This window comes from Ylistrum balloti, unplaced genomic scaffold, assembly GCF_031769215.1.
Source record: "Ylistrum balloti isolate Yb309-2 unplaced genomic scaffold, AGI_CSIRO_Ybal_v1 Utg371282, whole genome shotgun sequence".
In the NCBI taxonomy this organism is placed as follows: Eukaryota; Metazoa; Mollusca; class Bivalvia; order Pectinida; family Pectinidae; genus Ylistrum; species Ylistrum balloti.
Window position 1 is genome coordinate 100,233 of NW_026782688.1, and position 23,796 is coordinate 124,028.

Sequence of the window (23,796 nt, forward strand, 5' to 3'; positions counted from 1 at the left end):
CTAATAGATATTACTAGAAATAATTAATTCCCTTCCCCGGTGATTTACTCCGAATGAGGTATACATTCCAACAGAACTTCCGGTATCGTTGTGTTTCCATCAAGGCAGTCAAAATGATGGAATTAAATCTAACACGGGTTGACTATATGCAGGTTTGACATCATTTTATCGTTTATGCGTGTGTCTTTCTATTTCAAGCAAGGAAAATGCAACGAAATTCTCAACGTTTTGTGAAATGCACGTTTAAACATTTCATTACATTTCTCTCAAGTTAAGAGGTTGATTGAATGGTTTACTCTCAATTAGCTTACCATATTTGAATAAATAAGCACATTCACGTTCACAAGTACTTGTAAATAGGTAATATTTCGCAAGACTCACATCCATTAGCTTATGATATTATTTTTCGTAATATAGAATAAGTTTGTCGAAGCTTTCTGTTTTGACAGATTAGATATAACACAATTTTCACCTGAACGAAGTTGGTACAACACCTGATTTGTACGTATTCCGCTAAGGACAATTAACCCTCTTCCCCACAATTTGATTCCTGTCAGAGTGGTTCAGCAGGAAATCATGCGTTTTCCCTTGCCCTTTACATTGGTTTCAAATGAAATCCAGCAGGTTGTGATATTTTGTAGTTTTGGGGAAGAAATTGGTGACATTTTTGTAATGTTATCACTATTTTTGCTCAGCCACAAAACTTTGAATTACTGATGCATTCTGAGCTTTCAACAATTATGTGTTGTTGTATTTTTTCCTCTTCTCTCACATTCCCTTTTCATTTGAATAAATCAGTAAGTTGATTGAACAAAGTGATTTGATGTGCATGTTTCTTGGAATTCACATAAATGGCATGATGGTAAGGACTGCTGCTTTACCAATCCTGAATATTTAACAAATTAATCAATAATGTCTAGCATTTTATTTCTTTTTCAGGCTGGAGCAACTTCACAAAAATGCATGAGTCTCTTGCCGCCTGTCTTAGGGAAAACACAGAAGGTATGTGTATGTACTGGTTAGACATACAAAATTGTTGTTTTCTGGTACATACCCAGAGGCACTGTTTATGATTGTACATGTCCAAATCCACTTGACATTTAGCATCATTACTTGATGTTAATTGCTCTTTTACATCCCTGGTGATGTAATGACTTTGTATAAAATAGAAATTATGAAGACTGGATGCCAGATCATGGTGAGTTGCCAAATGCTGTTCATGCTTAAGCTTGTTTCAGATGATTTCAAGTCACCAAACAACTCATGTATCAAGCTTCACAGACATGCTTTCCAGTGTTTTTCACGGATTACAAATATAAGATTCAATGTTTACATAATTTTTCTTAGCAATTTTGTTAGATGTTTACACCTTATACTAGCGCATCTAAAACGTTTCTAACCTACATACTTTTTTCACAGTATTTCAAAGTGTAGTCCCTGTTTGTATATGGACATGGTAGCAAAATGATTGTAAATGTGCAGGGACAAGTGTTTATATCTCCTATATCGGGTTAGAAACTATGCACTCATGACCATAACGCAAACATAAGCTGTTGGAAAAATATAAAACCATTAAGAAATCTACAGAATAAAGGTGACAGTGCTTTATTAAATCTGTTTTCATCACTTTAGGTGGTGATGGGTGACCAGGAAGGCCTGTTTCAGTGTATAGGAATGAAGAAAGGAGAACCACAGGTGTGTGATGAGTCTAAAAAAAAAAGAGGAGCATTGAATAACATAGAATTTTAGATTCAAATTCATCAGTAAAGAAAATTTAACTGAGTTATAAAGTCCAATGTTTTCATGTAATGTACACATATTTGCAACTTGGATATATTCATATTGATGAAATCAATTTTCAAAACAATTGTCACTGTAATTAATGATTATTTTACTATTACAAGGAAGCCATCATGTTGTATATCCTGTCTTGCAGTAGAAGCATTTCTAGGGTATTCAGTCCAACTGGATGTTTCCCGTTCATGTTCTTACTTTTTACAAACCTGTAGTTCTTACTTTGATGCTTTGTACAAAGATCTGTCAACTCAGACAGCACCGTTTTTGAAAAATGTTCTTGCAGCATGTATTCAAGACAAACATTTCTAAGAAAATAAATCGAATAGAACTTGGAGGACCTATTGGGGGAACACGCGAGCGAATCTTCCTGGCAGTTGGTTCAGAGGTCAAAGGGTTTACCAAAAAAGGAAAGAATTTTTTGAAGTTTGACACTAACCTCTCAGAACCTATTCAATCCATGTAAGTCTGCATACCTCACAAACTGAATCTATATGACATTACCGGTAGGTTAAAATGTCTTGCTGCCACAAGCAAACAAAATAATATCCATGGTATGTTGTGTTGAAGTTCGTCATTCATTTGTATCTATCAGCATGAAGTATCTTTTGTAGTTTCCTTATAATTTATGTGAATTTCTTAAATGAAAGTTGAAAGGAATAAATCCTAATTCCAACCTTTTGCTTCATTCAAAGGAAAAATGGTTTTGGTACATATTGAATAGATCACAGATCAAAAATATATATAATTTATGTACTGGGTAAGGACTGAAATATTTCTTCTTTTTTGACAAAATAAAATCATTATGATCACATAATACTTGTTATTTCATCATCTATAATCCAAGATGGTTACCATTCACATTTTACAATGGTACATATACACAGGAATAATTGGCAGCTGTTCTTTCTAAGACATATATAGATGTAGCTAATTAGTATGTAATATGTACCTTTCATGTATTCTCTTTTGCAATTTCAGATATGTTGAAGGATCTGAATTACTGACATGTGGAAATTTTGTATATAATCATTATCATGATTGTAAAGACACAAATTATTTCCTTTCTGGTGACAAGATTTCAGATATTGTATGTCTGCCAATGGACCGTAACCCAGATATTACCCCCATCCTTGCTTGTCAGGATCGTGTGCTCAGAGTTCTCCAGGTGTGTATGATTAAATCCCTTAGTGTAAAAATAAGCACCCAGTTGGCTTTAACAATGTTGGAAAATGAAATCACTCGTACACTGCAGAGTGGATCAGAACTCTCTCAAGTAGTCAAGTAAGTTTGGTGAAGAGATGAAGAGACATGAAGGGTTCTCAGTGAGATGTTTAATCCATAAATGATCTGAAAGAGTAGTCAGTCTTATATTCGTATGTAATATCAACTTCCACATAAATAACAAGTTCTAAGACGATAGATAAGTGACTACTTCTAATGACTAGAACACTGAAAGATGGACACATATACCAGGTGAGCTATAAGATATGACTTTTGAATTAAAAATATCCCTCAATCTTTATTATAGAAAATATAATGATTTATCAGTATCGTCGAACTACGTGTACATTTTTTATATTTCAATATATCAATAATATTATGTAGTTTGTGTGTATGTTGCACTGAACTTTGTTCATCAGGAAAAAAGATAAACAATCTTTTCAAATTTATTAGTGATTTGTTGTCAGGGGCATTGATTTTCTCTTTTCGCTCAGCACTGAATTCTCCACTACCAGTATGCAGATGGTTCAGATAATCAACTGATCAATGCATGTTGTGTTTTGTATAGGAATCTGAGCTGTTATATGAAGTAGAAGTGCCTGGTCCACCAACAGTGCTGCAGCTGTATGGTAATACTGCAGGTAAGTTTACCTTATTCCTAAATAGACACAGGCTAGTGTAAAGTAATAGAGGATGTCGTACAGTGTATCATCAACAATATCAGATAAAATCATATTCTGTTTTTAAAGAAGCATGGGTCAAGGATTGGTCATATATGATGTGTCCCACAGCATATGTAGTTATATCATTGTGCTCTTTAGCAGAATTACTAAATGTCCTATTAAACTCATGCCTGTGATATAATAGAACTGAATTGATATGTATATATAACCATAAGAAATCATCTGTTGAAAACTCCAACTATTTAAAGAGCTTGAATCAACAAGAGTAAAGGGTATTTGAATGACATACATAGTTTGTCATAATTTTTTGCTATTCATTTCATGCTCTTGTTTATGTGTTCATATTAAAGATTTTGAATTGCATGAAGTGAATTCAAGACCTCAATATCCAAATGTTTCCTTGAGTGACACGAAAAATCAATATTTCCACCCAAAACTTTTATTTGTTTTTAATGTCAAAATCATTGCTCCTCAGGAGAGGATGGAAATGAGATATTGTATGGGACGTCTGACGGCAGAGTGGGACTAGTACAGATCAGCAAGTACGTACTTAAACTCTCTCTCAATAAATCATATTCAGAATGTTTTGTCTGCAAATCATAATTTAAACCCTTGATACTTTAACCACAAACCTTAAAATTGTGTTGATATATAGAGGGTACTGTTCATTTAAAAATTCACGGAAGAAATTTGCAACTGTCAGTTGTTTAAACATGGATATTATGCCTTGCACCATACAATAAAACCTTGAGAAAACATCTGCACTAGTAATATTGCTGAGATATTTTGCATGACCTTTCATTCAATGTCACTTCACACAACTTGTCTTATACTCCTTGTACTTTTTCAGGAATTGCTGTGTAAATCTTTCTTTTTTTTTTATTTTGCCCTAGTTTTATTGAATTTGAGTTTGGATTATGATTATATTGACATATTGTTATTTCTTTATTGTTTATAGAGACCTGTATTATGCAACCATTTTTAAATAATATTATGCATAATAATTGAAATGTGATTAGTTTGTTAGGTGAAAGGAAGTGTATCGGATTGTTTTTGAGAAATTTGGTATTAACACATTTTTTATTCATTGTTATAGACAATAGTTTCATTTTGGTAATTTCATTTTCAGGGAATGCCCATCACACAAGTGGGAATTGCCAAATGAAAAACGAAATGGAGGTAGGTGCAAAAATTGTGACACCAAAATTTATGACTTTTAGCGTTTGTTAAATTACACATTATTTATTTTGTTTTACTAGTAGTATCACTGTCTGTTACAAGTTACATGATAACTAGTCAAGATTGTGGATATGTTTCAGCGTTGTTTACAGGTCAGTGCACTTGTAACACCACTTGATATTCAAGCATAGCAGCATCAATGACTATTTGTTGATAAAATTGAAGCTGTTACACCTTCAGAAGTATTTTTGGCATTTAAAGTTGCATAGAAAATGGAAATTAAGAGATTAATCTGACCAGTTTAAAAATAAATAAAAGTTTTCTGATCTGTTGAAACATTCTTGTATAAACTGATTTGAATATATTTTTGAAAAAAAAAGAAAAAGAGCAATCAATTACAATTTGTATGTGCAAACCTGATCCATGTATTCGTTAAATGGAATTTAATTTGATTTATACATAATGCATGTATAAGATGAAATTTCGTCGATATCAGATTTATGTAAATTTTATCACAAAAATAAGAATTAATCATAAATTGTGTTGATTTTAGAATTATGCTTTTAATGAAATTCTGGACACTTGATAAAATTCAATAAAATGCTTTACATTGACAGAAAAAAAATGATAATTTGAATACCATGATAGTATACCTATTCTTTCCTATTCACTTCATGGGACAGCAGCAGTTCTTGGTGCTGGCCAAGTGCTGTACATGCACACACATAAACAGGATATGATTTAAATAAGTGGTAATGCAGGTTTGCAGCTGAAAAAAGGGAAGACTAGTTGGCTAGAATCAATGTTTGTTGAAATTGATTCATTATCATTCCTCTTACTACATGCTACTTCACAAATTAGACAGGAAAATTTGTTAGAGTTATCTCCCTTAGCTAAATAAATTGTTACTGCAACAATGTACACCAAATTTGTTGTAGGTGTGATGTGTATTGACAACTTCGACATCACAGCAGATGGTGTGCTTGATCTGTTGTTGGGACGAGATGATGGACAGGTAGAGGTGTACAGTTATGATGAATCAGAAGACCCTGTCCACAGATATAGTCACGTAATTATCTTCCTCAGTCCTTTTATTTTTGTTTTTTTATTTTGTGCTTTATTTTTTGATAAAACGACTCCAATGAAATGATGTACTTTTTGTATTTGTTCCTGATTAGGTCATTTTTGAAATTTGCTATCAGGAAAATAAGAAATAAGTTTCTAGGATTCCATTTCAATTAAGATATTCCAAAATTATCTTATAATAAACATGTACTTGTCCCACAACCTAGATACCACCAATCCTGCTGAATCACTTTCCAGCCACCACTGTCCTTGTTGTCCCATCATATCCAGCCATCACTGTCCTGGTTGTCCCATTATATCCAGTCACTACTGTCCTGGTTGTACCATTATATCCAGCCACCACTGTCCTGGTTGTACCATTGTCCTGGTTGTACCATTATATCCAGCCACCACTGTCCTGGTTGTACCATTATATCCAGTCACCACTGTCCTGGTTGTCACATCATATCCAGCCATCACTGTCCTGGTTGTCCCATTATATCCAGCCACCACTGTCCTGGTAGTACCATTATATCCAGTCACCACTGTCCTGGTTGTCCCATTATATCCAGCCACCACTCTCCTGGTTGTCCCATTATATCCAGCCTCCACTGTCCTGGTTGTCCCATTATATCCAGCCACCACTGTCCTGGTTGTCCCACTGTCCTGGTTGTCCCATTATATCCAGCCACCACTGTCCTGGTTGTCCCATTATATCCAGCCTCCACTGTCCTGGTTGTCCCATTATATCGAGCCACCACTGTCCTGGTTGTCCCATTATATCCAACCAGCAATAGTCTGGTTGTTTCTCTATCCAGCCATCACTGTCCTGGTTGTCCCATTATATCCAGCCAGCAATAGTCTGGTTGTTTCTCTGTCCAGCCATCACTGTCCTGGTTGTCCCATTATATCCAGCCACCACTGTTCTGGTTGTCCCATTATATCCAGCCACCACTGTCCTGGTTGTCCCATTTTATCCAGCCACCACTGTCCTGGTTATCCCATTATATCCAGCCACCACTGTCCTGGTTGTCCCATTATATCCAGCCATCACTGTCCTGGTTGTCCCATTATATCCAGCCACCACTGTCCTGGTTGTCCCATTATATCCAGTCACCACTGTCCTGGTTGTCCCATTATATCCAGCCACCACTTTCCTGGTTGTCCCATTATATCCAACCAGCAATAGTCTGGTTGTTTCTCTGTCCAGCCACCACTGTCCTGGTTTTCTCATTATATCCTGCCACCACTGTCCTGGTTGTACCATTATATCCAGCCACCACTGTCCTGGTTGTCCCATTATATCGAGCCACCACTGTCCTGGTTGTACCATTTTATCCAGTCACAACTGTCCTGGTTGTACCATTATATCGAGCCACCACTGTCCTGGTTGTCCCATTATATCGAGCCATCACTGTCCTGGTTGTACCATTATATCCAGCCACCACTGTCCTGGTTGTCCCATTATATCCATTCACCACTGTCCTGGTTGTCTCATTATATCCATCTATCACTAATCTGGTTGTTTCTCTTTCCAGCCACAAATAACCTAGTTGTATCCCCCATTTATAATTTTCTAGGCCACTAATCTGGTTGTCTCAATATTGCCACCACTAATGTGGTTGTTCCAATATTGCCACCACTAATCTGGTTGTTCCAATATCCCAATCACTAGTAGTTGTCCCACTGTACTCACTTCTTATAGTTCTCCCACATTCCCAACACTGATAGATGTCCCACAATCCCAACCACTAAGAGTTGTCCCACTTTCCCCACCACTAATCTAGTTGTACCACTATCCCCTTAACTTATAGTTGTCCCACTGCCCCACCATCAAAAGTCCAACTATCCCCAACACTAATAATTGTCCCACTTTTCCCACCAATAATAGTTGTCCCACTATCCCCACCACAAATCTAGTTGTCCCACTATTCTCACCACTAATAGTTGTTACACTATTCCCACCACTAATAGTTGTCCCACTATTCCAACCATTAAAAGTTGTCCCACTGTCCCCACCACTGATATTTGGCCCCACCAATAATAGTTGTCCCACTGTCCCCACCACTAATAGTTGTCCCACTGTCCCTACCACTAATAGTTGTCCCATTGTCCCCACCACTGATAATTGTCCCCACCAATAAAAGTTGTCCAACTGCCCCCACCACTAATAGTTGTCCCACTGTCCCCACCACTTATAGTTGTCCCACTGTCCCCACCACTAATAGTTGTTCCACTATTCCCACCACTAATAGTTGTCCCACTATTCCCACCACTAATATTTGTTCCACTATTCCCACCACTAATAGTTGTCCCACTATTCCCACCACTAATAATTGTCCCACTGTCCCCACCACTAATAGTTGTCCCACTGTCCCCACCACTAATAGTTGTCCCACTATTCCCACCACTAATAATTGTCCCACTATTCCCACCACTAATTGTTGTCCCACTGTCCCGATCGCTAATAGTTGTCCCACTATTCCCACCACTAATAGTTGTCCCACTATTCCCACCACTAATAATTGTCCCACTGTCCCCACCACTAATAGTTGTCCCACTATTCCCACCACTAATTGTTGTCCCACTGTCCCGATCGCTAATAGTTGTCCCACTATTCCCACCACTAATAGTTGTCCCACTATTCCCACCACTAATAATTGTCCCACTGTCCCCACCACTAATAGTTGTCCCACTATTCCCACCACTAATAGTTGTCCCCACCACTAATAGTTGTCCCACTATTCCCACCACTAATAGTTGTCCCCACCACTAATAGTTGTCCCACTGTCCCCACCACTAATAGTTGTCCCACTGTCCCTACCACTAATAGGTGTCCCACTATTCCCACCACTAAGAGTTGTCCCACTGTCCCCACCACTAAGAGTTGTCCCACTGTCACCACCACTAATAGTTGTCCTGCAGTCCCCACCACTAATAGTTGTTCCACTATTCCCACCACTAATAATTGTCCCACTGTCCCCACCACTAATAGTTGTCCCACTGTTCCCACCACTAATAGTTGTCCCACTGTTCCCACCACTAATAGTTGTCCCACTGTTCCCACCACTAATAGTTGTCCCACTGGGCCCACCACTAATAATTGTCCCACAGTCCCCACCACTAATAGTTGTCCCACTGTCCCCACCACTAATAGTTGTCCCACCATTCCCACCACTAATAATTGTCCCACTGTCACCACCACTAGTCTAGTTGTCCCACACCCACTTTTATCAAGTCCTCATCAATTTTCACAATTTCTTCTGTTGATAAAGTTTCACAATTAATTGTCCCACTGTCCCCACCACTAATAGTTGTCCCACTATTCCCACCACTAATAGTTGTCCCCACCACTAATAGTTGTCCCACTGTTCCTACCACTAATAGGTGTCCCACTATTCCCACCACTAAGAGTTGTCCCACTGTCCCCACCACTAAGAGTTGTCCCACTGTCACCACCACTAATAGTTGTCCCACAGTCCCCACCACTAATAGTTGTTCCACTATTCCCACCACTAATAATTGTCCCACTGTCCCCACCACTAATAGTTGTCCCACTGTTCCCACCACTAATAGTTGTCCCACTGTTCCCACCACTAATAGTTGTCCCACTGTTCCCACCACTAATAGTTGTCCCACTGGGCCCACCACTAATAATTGTCCCACAGTCCCCACCACTAATAGTTGTCCCACTGTCCCCACCACTAATAGTTGTCCCACCATTCCCACCACTAATAATTGTCCCACTGTCCCCACCACTAATAGTTGTCCCACTATTCCCACCACTAATAGTTGTCCCCACCACTAATAGTTGTCCCACTGTCCTCACCACTAATAGTTGTCCCACTATTCCCACCACTAATAATTGTCCTACTGTCACCACCACTAGTCTAGTTGTCCCACACCCACTTTTATCAAGTCCTCATCAATTTTCACAATTTCTTCTGTTGATCAAGTTTCACAATTATAAACAAATGCTTTACCCTTCTTAGACAATGTGTTTTGTCATATCTTCATTTTATGTTACAGACTTGCAGTGAGAGTGTAACAGCTATACACGCTGGCAATGTAGCGACTGCGGGCTATGACGAGATTGTCTGTTCTACCTATCCAGGTAAACCAACTATCAATCTATGGGGTGTAACTTGACCTTATCTGAGAATCAAAATGTTTCATTTGTATTTGTAAATGAGGAGATTTCCTCTATTGAGTAACTTTAATTTGTGAGTGAAATTTTATCTCACGTTTATAAAGAAAATGTATTGATATGGAGATCATTTTTCTCCTGTATCTGTGTAAAGATTTATTCCACCAGATGGTAGAGGCATGATACCTTGTGACATGGGGCATGGTGGAGGGAATGTTCAGTGGTTTTTGCCATTGGCCCGTTTCTTTCATCATTTACTTCAATACAAGAACAATACTGACAATTCTCCAACAGGGACACATTTTATAACTGTTAGGAGTCAGAAGATTGCATATTAATTGGACCTTATGACATTTTCTTCACCATTTCTCCTGAGCTTTCAAACTGATATGCATATTTGTTTTCCTGCTAGTTGACACTTGCATTATATTGTGATTGGTCTTTGTGTCAAGTCATCTTGTTAAAGGTTGAAAGTACAAATTGATGTGCATGTGCATTTCTTGTCTTAATCACATGTAGTTCACTCTAAGATTAAGGGCTGTCAGAAGTCAATATTGAAGGTTACACAATCACCTTAGTATCCATTGGTTTGAATTCTTAGTAAATTAAATAAGGGCTATTTTTAAAAGACAATGTTTCTAGAAAATATTTTCCTCTATCGATGTACTTGCAAACAATTTTTTTTTTTTTTTTAAATAAAATCCTTCTAAGAGGAGCATATATTGCCATACAATAACATTATTATTTACAAATTATATTGAAGATCGTGAGATGTTCTTTTATTAATAAATTATCTATTTTACAGGGATATGAATGCTAATTTAATTTTACATCTATGAGGAATACTCATTTAATTTTTTTCCTATTTAAATTGACTTCTGCCATTATTTTGATCATAACCAAAATTCAGAAATGTCAATGATAATAAAGTACTTTTTAATGTTTGAGATATGCATCGTTGACTTTCAAAGTATGTATATATATAATATATAATTTTATCATGGTATACAATGTTGATAGCCAGTGCTGCTGCTGTTGATTTCAGGATGGCTTTTCAGCCTTACCTCCGAGCCTCATATCAAGACTGTAGGCCCACAAACCTCCCAGATCCTCACTTTTGAGGGCAGGGATAAAATAATAGGGCTTAGGTAACACAGCACTCTTATATACTTTGTTACTGCTTTCCTTGCAATTACTGATCAAAAGATAATACTCCCATGATTGTGTGGAAAAGATGGGAAAAAAATAGAACATTTATTGATTTATTTTTGTCAAAAAACGTACATGCACCAGGTATGATTATTTAGATACATATAGTAAACTATGGTTAAAAAAAAGAGGAAAAACCTATTAGAAAATAAAGAACTTGTGAAAAATGATTTCCAAAATGTTTTCAACAATGACAAATGATTTCCAAAATGTTTTCAACAATGAAAAATGATTTCCAAAATGTTTTCAACAATGAAAAATGATTTCCAAAATGTTTTTAACAGGGCAAAATGAAAAACAAATGTCTTTCACATTTTTTCTAGTTGTGTTCTTAACTTACATAATGTTCATTTGAAGTAACAGTGATTTAAATGCCTTTCATGGGATCATTTTCTTTTGATCTGTCGGGTTTTGATTTTTATATTATCTTTTTCTGTTCCAACTCTCATGATGATCCACAGTGTTTGTTCACATCTGAGTGTATTCCTGATTTGAAGGCATATCCACAATACACGATATTCTGCAGTTTTCCATATTTTGATTATTTTTTGACATAGAAATTTGTAGAAAGAGATCACTGATAAGTTCTGATCTGTCAAATCTGAAACCTATTCAGAACAAAAGAGATTTTCTTCATACAGGATTCTCTTGGAGAGTGACATTTAGCATTTCATTTAAATTCTTGTTAACTGTTTAAATGAATCGAATGTTAATTTGTAGGTAAAGAAAAAACTAAGCTATTTAATTCTTTTAAATTAGTGATTCTAGTGGATATGGCTTTTAAAAACACAGCCCACCAATCATGAATTTTATTCTTTCAAATTTTGTTTTTGGTAGTTCATAAAATGGTTATTTTGTTGGACCCAAAATGAAACAGTCTTAAAATTGATTGTTTTGTACATGTATTCTCTATACTCAATAGATCAAGTAACATTATTGTACATTAGAAATAAACATTTTGATTTCTTCTCAATCTTCTTCTTTCAAAGTTATTTTATTACCAAAAGAAAATCTTCAATCCTCTCCCCCACTGCTACCTCCCCATGTACAATGACCACTTTTGGTAGTTGGGGATTTTTTGATGTTATCTTTTGTGTCGGTTAAATTTTGAAGTGTCATATATATATTTCTAACAGAAGTATATCCTTGGATTTTTTTTTTTCTTAATCTTTTTTTTTATCAGATGTCATTTCTAAAATTCCTTTGATACTTTGGTAATACCTAATGTTGTGTGCTAATATATTTGAATGTATTGTCCTGTTTCTGGTGATCAACAAAGTGTTATAGCCTCCAATTTTTAGTTTTCATTTTAATTGATAAATTTTGTAATTAATTTAGTACCGCTTTAGAAATGTCTACGATCATCAAATTAAAAGTTCTGGTCACTCAAGGGTGGAATTATAATTTTTAAATTATTAACTTTAGAAGCATTTTTTTTTGCATTCTTACTAATTTAAACAACACTTTTTTACAGAGTTGAAATTCATTTCTTCTTTTGTTTTTGTTTTTCTTTTCTGTTCTGCATAAAATGTTAAAGTTATGTTAAAGGAATACAAATGATTTGCCCCATTTGTCTCTGCCCTTTGATTAAACAAAACTTTTCCAAAATATTCCAGAAATTATGGTGCATATCAGTTTGGTTTAGCAATTTAGTGACAGGTACAAGTAAATACAGGTATAATATACATAACAGGATCTCTGAAGTCAGGAGATTACCCCATTTTAGATCAATATAATCGGGAGGCAGGGTCCAAAAGTGAAAATCTGGAAACACCAAACTGATTAGGGAAAGTTTACAAGTATGATATATACAGATTGATATTATTGTACATTCAATTAGTTTTTTGTGTTTAAACTTTATTTTAGTCTTATGCTTAAAACATATGTCATGCAGCTCAACACAATGTCACAGGTGACTTATAACGAAACTGCAGCCACCAAATATATCCTTAATGGATTTTACTAAGGTTATATAATATCCTACTACAGCACGGTTTCTTTCTGTATCTACAGTTAGAGCTGTAAGATGGAAGGGGTGCCAGGAATGGTGTTTGAATTCTAAATAATTTACTTTACATTCCCATTATCAATATTTGTGTAAAGTAGTGAATAAGCAGCACATTTTTCTTCTTCATCAACACCAGAATAGTATATTTTATTGCACTATAAACAAAAAATTACTAACTTTAAGGTCTGCATACAGAAGGGAATAGAAGTATTCACTCTACAATAGGTTTGTCATATCTTTTTTTCATTGATGTAAGCGATTGAAATAAGTCATGAAACTGGGTTAGCTATGATGGTTGATTTAAAGATATTGTATGCTCTGAAATTTCATCAATATACAAAAGACATGTAAAACATAAGTCATCAGCAATATGTGGTAGGAAGACCTGCCTCTGACAAAAATTCTCTTCTACTTTCACTTCGTTTTGGTGTTTTGCAGGGCTGCTTTTTTCCATTGTTTTTATGATGTTACACCTATCTTTGTGACTCTTTCTTTTATCCTAGTTTGTGGTGGTATACCTGTCATCGTTATGATGTATGTTTTATGTCAGTCCATGTAAACAATATGCCTATCCTTATCAAAAACATGCCTTTCCTTTTGAACAATATGCCAGTGTTTGGTGAATGATATGACAGTCTATAGGACATTGTGTTGGTACCTGTGAGTGACCGCTGTATCTCCTATAACAGGTTGGTTGATAGGTCTTACATCTGAGCATCTGACAAAAGGCATGGGCCCAACAGAAGTTGTTGTCACTGCAGCTGCGAGCAACAAAATCTCCAACCTCAAGTAGGTCGTTTCCATGGTAACGGTCACTATGACGATAACAAAAAGGACATACTTGATACTTACAATGTATTACTTCCTTTAATCTATATTCAACAAGTGATGTAAAGTTGATTTGATTACACTATACCCAAATATTAATTGTTAATGATGCGATGGCAACAGAGACAATACACAAATGTAATGTTCAGAGAGACAATAGGATTGAGTACATGATTCATGTAAAACACATTTCAGTATTTGTTTAAGCAAGCATATCATGTAGCCTTTATTTAGTATCATTAATCACGACATCAAATGTTTACTAAATTATCACATAGAAGTTAGAATGCTAACCTCAGCACTTTAAAAATTCTAACAAATTATTATATGTTTTATTTCAATCCTTTATTTACAAATTTGTTTTAAGATATGTGTTGAATTGTAAATGATACTTTAGTTCTATTTTCAGCACTTTGAAATTAAACATTTTTAAGTGTTAAAAATTAGGTATGATTCATTTCAGCTATATATTATTTTTATGATATCTGAACTGATATAAACCTTTAATTTAAGTCTGATGAAATATAGTAAATATCTGGGTACTTAGGTGACTAATTGGTCCCAGATTCATACAATTTTGTTTGTTGTTCAAGTCAAATCTTTTTGCTGTTAGCTGATTATAATCAATTAAACCCAGGGATACACATATGGTTTAGTTCTAGGTTTAATGATAGATAAAATTTAATTGTAAGTTAATCTTAGCTTGTATATTGTGTTATACATGGCTACATAATTCAAGTTAGTGCCATGTTGAAATTCTTTCATTACAAAATTATGTGATCTAACATTTTATTTTAATTAATTTGATTTATAATGTTAATTTTTTTTTTCAAAATTCAAATATAGAAATTTCTGTATTTAATTTATCACATGTACACAATATATATATATATAAGTGAGACCTCATTATTCACTCTACATAGATATACATTTTTGTATAAAAGCACTGCATGTTGGAACTAGAGAGAGCTATTGTGTCAAATGTTTTATAGTATATTTTGTGTTACAATGTCATGGGATTCTGTTATTATCATATATTACATCCTTTAATGCCCATCTTTAATGAAGATTGATTCTGATTACATATTTTTATGCACTTTTTTGTACTGGCATGTAATTTGCATTTCTATTTAAAGAAATAAGATACCAAAAACAGTCTTAATTTTACAGAATCAATGAGGTTTCACTTTTCTAAACTGAAGACTATTTTAACACTCCTGTATGTTAACCAATGATATAAAAGTGATTAACTGTATTTCATAATATGATACAATATAATACATTTAACTTCAGTTCAATATTTATATTTATGTATTTTACAATGCTACCTACATATACGTTTTGTTAAAACTGCCTTATTTGGACATATCTTTAATATTGTGTGACAATTGTTCAGGTCGGAGCTGGATACACTCCAGCAGAAGGTATTGGACGAGCGAGAAAAGTATCAGCAGACAGCTAACAGTCAGACAGCGATATCAGCCATACCTAACTTCAGCATTAATGACAAGTTTGTTCTGAATCGGGAGGATGCCAGCTACACTCTCAGTCTGGAGCTTCAAATGCCTATTGATAATGTACTCCTTCAGGTAGTTCATTTAAATAAATTTTATCTTCGGAGTTGGACACAGTGATATATTTGATGAAGAATTTTAAAATGTACTGTGGCTTATAACCCGGAAAATATGGTACATTTAATGTCCGATATATAGACTATTGTTGAGATCTGCATACTTAAACAAAAGAAAATACATGTATGAAGAAGCACCTGGAAAAATCGAGCTAAAACATCCCATCCATTAAATTCTTGGGGCTGCTTTGTATTTTTGTTGAGGCATAACTTACCTGTCAAATATTTCAGGAGGCTTGGAGTGAACAAGTCATGCATCCATTGCTTCATATAATTCAAGTTGATGAGATGTGTCTTACAATCATTAAACTGCTAAGTCTACACCATGCAAATCAAAATTTTCAACCCAGTCTATGATGATAAAAAATGTTAAAATCCTAACTGCTAAATATTACTTTGTTTTGTTTCTACATATTATGTATATGCGTGTCCTTTGTCATTTTCTCTCCTTATTATCATTGATCAACACGAAATATGGGAATTATTTTTTTGTGTGCTGATCACTCTGAAAAATTTGGTTTGCAATACAGAGTGATGTGCCCATTGATCTACTTGACGTTGAGAAGAACTCGGCAGTGGTTAGCTACAGCGCTTGTAACCCAGAGGTCAGTACATGTTATATCTTAATCCAATTGTTCTCACACCTAACTCACACATCATATATATACTGTTCTAAACTGCCATAACTTCTGATCACCTTTACCATGCATTGCATGTTACAGGAACTAGGAGTCAACTTATCTGAATAGAAGAAACATTGAGCATGAAACTAAACCCTGCCTTTTTATAGAGGGCATGTAGTGTTACCAAAGTCAATCTGTCATCATGTTACATCCCCTTCTAGTCTGTCCCATTCCAAACCAATGTCATATCATAGGAACTTGTGAATAGATTTGGTTCATATTTACCCAATAGCATCATAACATCAAGGCCTACAACTTGTTATATGAAAGTGTTCATCAGGTCAGGTTAAAGGGTCAAAGGTCACATTTGACGACTTTGTATGCATGGAAGCAGGGATGTTCATGTTTTCCAGATATTTTGTAGTCTTTAATTTCACATTGTCTACCATACAACTCTAACATCTTTAGTACCAACAGCAAGGTTATTTTAGAAGTCAAGGTCATTACACTGGTTGTCAAGAATTTTGACTGATTAAGTCAAATGTTGTCAAGGGAAACAAGATATTGCTTGATATTAAGATATTTTTAGCATTCTGAAGTTTTTCTTAGCAGTTGTAATTTAATGATAAACTTAAGAGAAGTAAGCATTTCAAAATAGAATTATTATGCTGAATACATATTTTTAGGATGGGAATTTCCTGCTAGCAACTTACCGTTGTCAAGCCAACACAACACGGTTAGAGCTCAAGATACGCTCCATTGAAGGACAGTATGGGACCCTACAAGCCTATGTCACACCACGGGTTCAACCAAAAACCTGCCAGGTCCGTCAATACCAGATCAAACCTCTGTCACTTCACCAGCGCACACATGTGTTTGATGATACCAGGTAAGAATGACTTATTGAAGTTGATTTGTAAAATATAGAGCAAACATGATATCATTTTAAGCTATTATGTTTATTGAAAACTTATTTTAGGTCTAAAATTCAAATCCAAGAATAATGAAATACAAAACGTGTTAAGTAGAAATCTTAGGCATGTCTCCTATTGATATTTCATCCTGAGGGTTTTTACAACTTTATCAATTTCCTCCTGATTTGCACATTGATCCTCAAGATAAGCTATTGTTTTTTTTTCAAATCCTCATTTTCTATCTTCAATTAAAAATTTCACTCCTTCATCTTTTCTCTCAGCAAGTGTGTCCTTTAGAATGATCCTTTGTAGAAGAACAATGAATTTATCTCCAAACATATTAAAACTAGGCTATATAAATATGTTATTGTTCCTTCATGGTACGAAGAGTCACAAGATGCTATTTGAAGCAATGAAATATAAATAAAAGAAAAACTTTCAACATACAGTTCTCACTTCCAAAACCCTTTTATATCTTGTGTTAATTCTAGACCCCTGAACACTGTGAAGTTGACTGGTCAGTTTAGCTTGGCAGAGATGCACTCCTGGGTATCCTTCTGTCTACCAGAGCTCCCGGAGAGAACCCCACCTGGAGATGTACTAACTTTCCATTTTGTCTCCACATTCCTTGACACATTACTTGAATGTGAATACAGGTGAGGTAAACAAAAAAGTTGTTGAGAGGTTTTCAAACATTATAAGACTGATCAATTACAAAGTATACCACAGAAATCTTTCCCATCTTTTCTAGATTTGCTATTATATATGACAGGTCAGAAAAGTACATCGTTAAGGTAATTGACCTGGTGTACATTGCACGTTAAATATATTTGTATTTTTGTGTAAACAGGAAGGGCCAGGCAGTGTTTAAGTCTGACAACATTTCTACAGTTTCCATTCTCAAAGATGTCCTTACCAAGGAAGCCACAAAGAAGAAGATTCGATTGGACATTACATATGGTAAGGAATCCAGTGCATTAGATATTAACCCTGAATTCTGTAGTGGTTTTAATACTCGATTCATGTCAGTACTAGATTGAAAAAAAATACAGTCTGACTTTTTCTTATTTAAATTAAATTTTCTAAGTTAAATTTTTTAAGTTAAATTTCCATTAGGAGTGGAAGGAGGGATTGATGTGTTTATCTCCAACATCACTGTTGATATGTGTGAAGATGTTCCATGTATTGTATCCTATGTTTACATAGATAACAAGGAATATTCTGTGTCAAGATTCAGAGATTTTCTTTAATTACCTTGCTTTATTTCATGGTACAATAGATATCGTGGAGGATTCTGTACCCTACACTCTGAACTTGATTCACCCTAAACTAGAGTACCAACTGTTACTGGCCAAGAAAGTGCAGCTTATTGACGCCCTCAAGGTAATAACATTGTCATGTCTGTTGATTGAAAAATATTCTATTTTATTCTTATGTTAGGAAAAAGATAGAAAAAAAAAAGAAAAAGAAGACATTCTTCTTAGATAAACCTTCAAAGAATTTAAAAATTTCAACTTTTTAGATTTTGTCCCGCTCAGCACAAGTATTTGCCTTGATATTTTACTTGTTTTGCAGTTAAGGAATGGAGCATACCTGTGACTTATAACTAAACTGCCATTTTTCCTGGGATATATGCTGATTATTTTCTCTAGATCTTCCAATTTTGTCGGCATTCTTTTGACTAGATAATATTAGAATAACACCATATAAAGGATATCCATGTTAGTATTTACTGTCACAACTTTATATTTGTTAATATATTTGTTTTTAGATAGATTAGAGTAACATAATACACTTTACAAATATACTGATTCCTCTTAAGTATGATACTGGATGTTTATTTGTCGGTATACAGGAGTTGCAGGTACATGAAAATGACATGAGTTTCATGTCACCAGAATATCGTCAGATCTTAGAAGATGCAGATGCACTACAGGTGGAGTACAAACGACAACCCTGCCATCTAGAGAGACTTTATGGTATCCTTTTTATATAGTGAAACAGGCAATATACTGAACTATGTTTTCATTCCTGTGCCATTTTGTGGTGACGCATGAAGGTTTATCCACCAATGTCCATTCTGTTATGCCACATCCGGTCTCATTATGTCCTGTTTCAAATCAATGTAATACCTTGAGAACCTTTCAGCAGACTTGGTTCATATTTACTCCAGTGGATTGTAATATGAAGTTCTTGACCTGATCAGATTCTGATTTACACTTGATCAGGGCATTTGTGTCTTTATACGTTTTTTTTATGTAAGTTAAATCATGTCACAAAATCTTCCAGAGCAGATAGATTGATATCCCATCTTGACAATTCATGCTGATATGTTAGTGTTGATAATTTATTATCAAGAAATTCATAATAGTTTGGTTGTACAATCTATCCAAACACTTACACCTCAACTCCTAGTGAACTGCATACTCACATCAAGTACAACATTATTGAGGGTCAAATGTAAGTGGAATATTTTGGTAGTGATATATTAAGTATTTAGGTTAACCAGACTTGTATGAAGTAAGTGCTGGGAGTTTGAATAAGTATTTATCAATGGCTTCCCCAATAGGTTCACGGTGAATATCAGTTTACAGATTTTCATTTTCAAGTATGTAAACTTTCAGCAGGGTGATATTTTCGGTACTTAGCAACAGTTAAAAAATTGTCCTTTTTCCTTGGCAGTTTAAGGTACATTTTATGATAACCAATGTTATATTGTGAAAATTAACTTTACTGCAAATAACTTGAATATAAATGACATCATTTTCTATTCAAAGTCTCAACTTTCATTGATTTTTGTAAAAAAAAGAAAAAAACATATATGTATTTCCTTAACTTTTGTCAGGAATGATTACTGATCTGTATATAGACAAGTTCAAGTTCAAAGGTCACAATGTGAAAGGAAAGGTGCCTGCTCTTCTCGAAGTCCTAGATAACTACGATCTTCAGTCCCTTGTGCAGTTCTTTGAGTCAGCGTGATGATGTGGACATATTACAGTCGTGGAATCAAACTAGCATTTAATTAGATTACAGAATCTTGGACAAAAATTTGCATTACATCTCCAATTCCTGAGACCACTTTCGCATAATGTCAAAGTTGTGAGCTTTTGTGAAGATCCAATCACAAATTTCCATTAGTTTTAATATATGAATGTAAGAACACAATTTAGACTTATATTAAGTTACTGCATGTGCAATTTTATAAGCAATGTAACCCTGATACCAGGTCATTGTTGTACAGATTTGAGAAAGACACTAATTCCTCTGTATTTAGTGAAGTGCTTATGAAATGCTTTGTAAACTACCAGTGCAAGCATACCTGTATTTCCTACCTTGCTTTCATTGTAGCTTATACGAAGATTGGTAAATGAACAAGGAACAAGCTAGGTATTTAAGTCTTCTTTACATTAGAACTAGCATGACCCATTTTCTACAATGTAAAGATAGTTTGTGTATATCAGATCATTAAGCTTTCAAGTGTAATACTGCAAAGTTGCGATTTTAAAAATGTTAATTAATTGTCATTATTTATTCAAAATTTCTAATGCTTATATACTACAACATAATTTTTTCTCTTTCCTAAATAAAAACATTGAAGTAAAACAATGTTTTAGCATCTGAAAAGACTGAAAATAGTATTGAATTGTGACTAGATCTGTGATATATGTTGTACAGCACAGAATTGGTATTGATGAATACAATTTCTTAGGATATATTTTGTTTTTTTGAGTCCGTCCAAAATGATGTATATTTTGTAAGCATCATTGTATGTCTGTAACTTATATTTATTTATTGTATAGAAATGTTTATATTTTTCACATGTACTGAGTTTTTTAAGGTTGTCTCTGTAAACAAATAGCAAATAACATGAAGACCACTTCTATTTATTAATGTCCAGAGGAGTTTACCAAAGTTAATCATTTGTATTAGGAAATATCCTTTGATGATGCTGACACAGACAAATAGTTGTTCAATTTTTTTTTTTAAATATTCATTTCGTAGAGATGTAATAAATTATCATAGAGATTTCAGCATTCAGTATGAAAACAAAGAAGTGATAAGTATATGTCTTTGAAATATTGAACCTACATTTCAGTCAAACACAAAGATTTTACAGATACATGTTTATAGGCTCCTTATGTGCTGTACATTCTGGATTTAAATATTAAAAATCTTATAGGGAAGTAATTCTCCTGAAACATTGTAGAATGTATGTAATACAGGTAGAGAGACATGTAGGTTCTCAGGTTGTGTGAGAAAAGTGCATTGTTTTACAGATTGATTATTCAAGGCATGTAAATTTAAAATTATTATGTTGAACTAACATGTACTTGTAATGCACACAATTATCATTTTTCATATATCTTTCATTTAAGTGAAAAAAGTAAGACAACGCCTTGTACATGTAGTAAGTGTTATATTTATGTCTCAAGTATAGAGGAAGTAAAGATAACATATCATAGTTATAAGCTGAGTAATCGTTTGTATTGTAATGAAAGGATATCTGTTTCTGATCCAATTGCAAGTTTATGAAATGTTTAAAATGCAATGTGTGTAAAGGCTGATGGTTACTGAATGGAGGAATAAAAGGGAAAATTGTTATCTATAGTTCTGTTGTATTTTGTTTTAATCAAATCACATTAACAAATATATAGAGGATCTTGTTGGTTCTGATGATTTGATTTCTGTATACACGGATTCCCCATAGTCAAGAATCTTTTGTATCTGTATACACGGATTCCCCAGAGTCCAGACACATTGTTATCTGTAAACAGGGATTCCCTATAGTCCAGACACATTGTTATCTGTAAACAGGGATTCCCTATAGTCCAGACACATTGTTATCTGTAAACAGGGATTCCCTATAGTCCAGACACATTGTTATCTGTATACACGGATTCCCCATAGTCAAGAATCTTTTGTATCTGTATACACGGATTCCCCATAGTCCAGACACATTTTTATCTGTAAACACGGATTCCCCAAAGTTCAGACACATTTGTATCTGTATACACGGATTCCCAATAGTCCAGACACATTTTTATCTGTATACAGGGATTCCCCATAGTCCAGACACATTTGTATCTGTATACAGGGATTCCCCAAAGTCCAGACACATTTGTATCTGTATACAGGGATTCCCTATAGTTCAGACACATTTGTATCTGTATACATGGGTTCCCTATAGTCCAGACACATTTGTATCTGTATACATGGGTTCCCTATAGTTCAGACACATTTGTATCTGTATACAGGGATTCCCCATAGTCCAGACACATTGGTATCTGTAAACAGGGATTCCCCATAGTCCAGACACATTGGTATCTGTAAACAGGGATTCCCCATAGTCCAGACACATTGGTATCTGTAAACAGGGATTCCCCATAGTCCAGACACATTTGTATCTGTAAACAGGGATTCCCCATAGTCCACACACATTGGTATCTGTAAACAGGGATTCCCCATAGTCCACACACATTTGTAACTGTAAACAGGGATTCCCCATAGTCCAGACACATTGGTATCTGTAAACAGGGATTCCCCATAGTCCAGACACATTTGTAACTGTAAACAGGGATTCCCCATAGTCCAGACACATTTGTATCTGTATACAGGGATTCCCCATAGTCCAGACACATTGGTATCTGTATACATGGGTTCCCCATAGGAAAGAATCTTTTGTATCTGTATACAGGGATTCCCCATAGTCCAGACACATTGGTATCTGTAAACAGGGATTCCCCATAGTCCAGACACATTGGTATCTGTAAACAGGGATTCCCCATAGTCCAGACACATTGGTATCTGTAAACAGGGATTCCTTTAATTCCTTTAATACTCAATTGAGTGCTGATTAATTATCTATAATGTGACCTGACATGAATATATTGTAAACAAATACGGAATACTATTATAAGGATCACAGTGTGCATACCTTAGAAATACCATTCCATGCATACAATGCAAGCAAAAATAATTCTGAATGGAGAATGAAACAAGCTATTTTTTTACCACCAACGACTAGAGCCAACACCCTGATTTTTAGTATAAGAGTCTTTCCTGATATCCTGCACTGGGATACTTACACTGGTAGGCAGGGAGATTGAGGAATAGGGGCAAAACAAAGACAGATATCAAATGCAATAATCTTGGGGTAAGTTGTTAGATCTGTATTGTTATGTCAACCGGTTTAACCCAAAATTATGCGGGCTTCATCAGGACACCAATTGTACAAAATTTCTGCCTAAAGTACACAAAATGTGGGCACTTTTTTTAAGACGTAAACAATAGGGTCATGTGTTGCAACTTCTGTGAAGATATGTTTCAGCAACACAATGACGTAAGGGGAAGCAATTCATGAAGGCTAGGGCATGGAGGTGAAATGCACTTTCACAATACATTATGATATATATATCAATTAAAATACTCTACAAATCAAGGAACACAAAATACACTAAAATTCAGCACACATGGACAGATTTTGGCAATTAT

General features: G+C 34.9%; 1 protein-coding gene across 2 annotated transcripts; it reads left to right on the plus strand.

Moving 5' to 3' along the window:
* The first annotated feature begins 113 nt into the window (after positions 1–113).
* LOC132561810 (Bardet-Biedl syndrome 7 protein homolog) lies at positions 114–21,906 on the plus strand. Of its 2 annotated transcripts, none has more exons than XM_060226509.1 (19): positions 114–152; positions 940–1,002; positions 1,633–1,695; positions 2,081–2,256; positions 2,776–2,962; positions 3,587–3,659; positions 4,177–4,243; positions 4,831–4,880; positions 5,819–5,949; positions 9,975–10,059; positions 11,138–11,240; positions 15,534–15,726; positions 16,298–16,372; positions 17,077–17,279; positions 17,796–17,960; positions 18,155–18,264; positions 18,584–18,687; positions 19,160–19,283; positions 20,150–21,906. In XM_060226509.1, the coding sequence occupies exons 1-19, from the start codon at positions 114–116 to the stop codon at positions 20,281–20,283; spliced, it is 2,145 nt and encodes a 714-aa protein (XP_060082492.1). In that variant the 3' UTR covers positions 20,284–21,906. The 2 variants fall into 2 exon arrangements, with proteins under 2 accessions (XP_060082492.1, XP_060082493.1); XM_060226510.1 differs by lacking the exon at positions 11,138–11,240 and adding an exon at positions 13,999–14,098.
* The last annotated feature ends 1,890 nt before the right edge of the window (positions 21,907–23,796 follow it).

Coding starts and splice junctions, on each gene's coding strand:
- LOC132561810 (XM_060226509.1), top strand. CDS start 114: ATGATGGAATTAAATCTAACACGGGTTGACTATATGCAG. Junction 2,963..3,586: donor GTGTGCTCAGAGTTCTCCAG/GTGTGTATGATT, acceptor TGTTTTGTATAG/GAATCTGAGCTGTTATATGA. Junction 11,241..15,533: donor GATAAAATAATAGGGCTTAG/GTAACACAGCAC, acceptor ACAATTGTTCAG/GTCGGAGCTGGATACACTCC.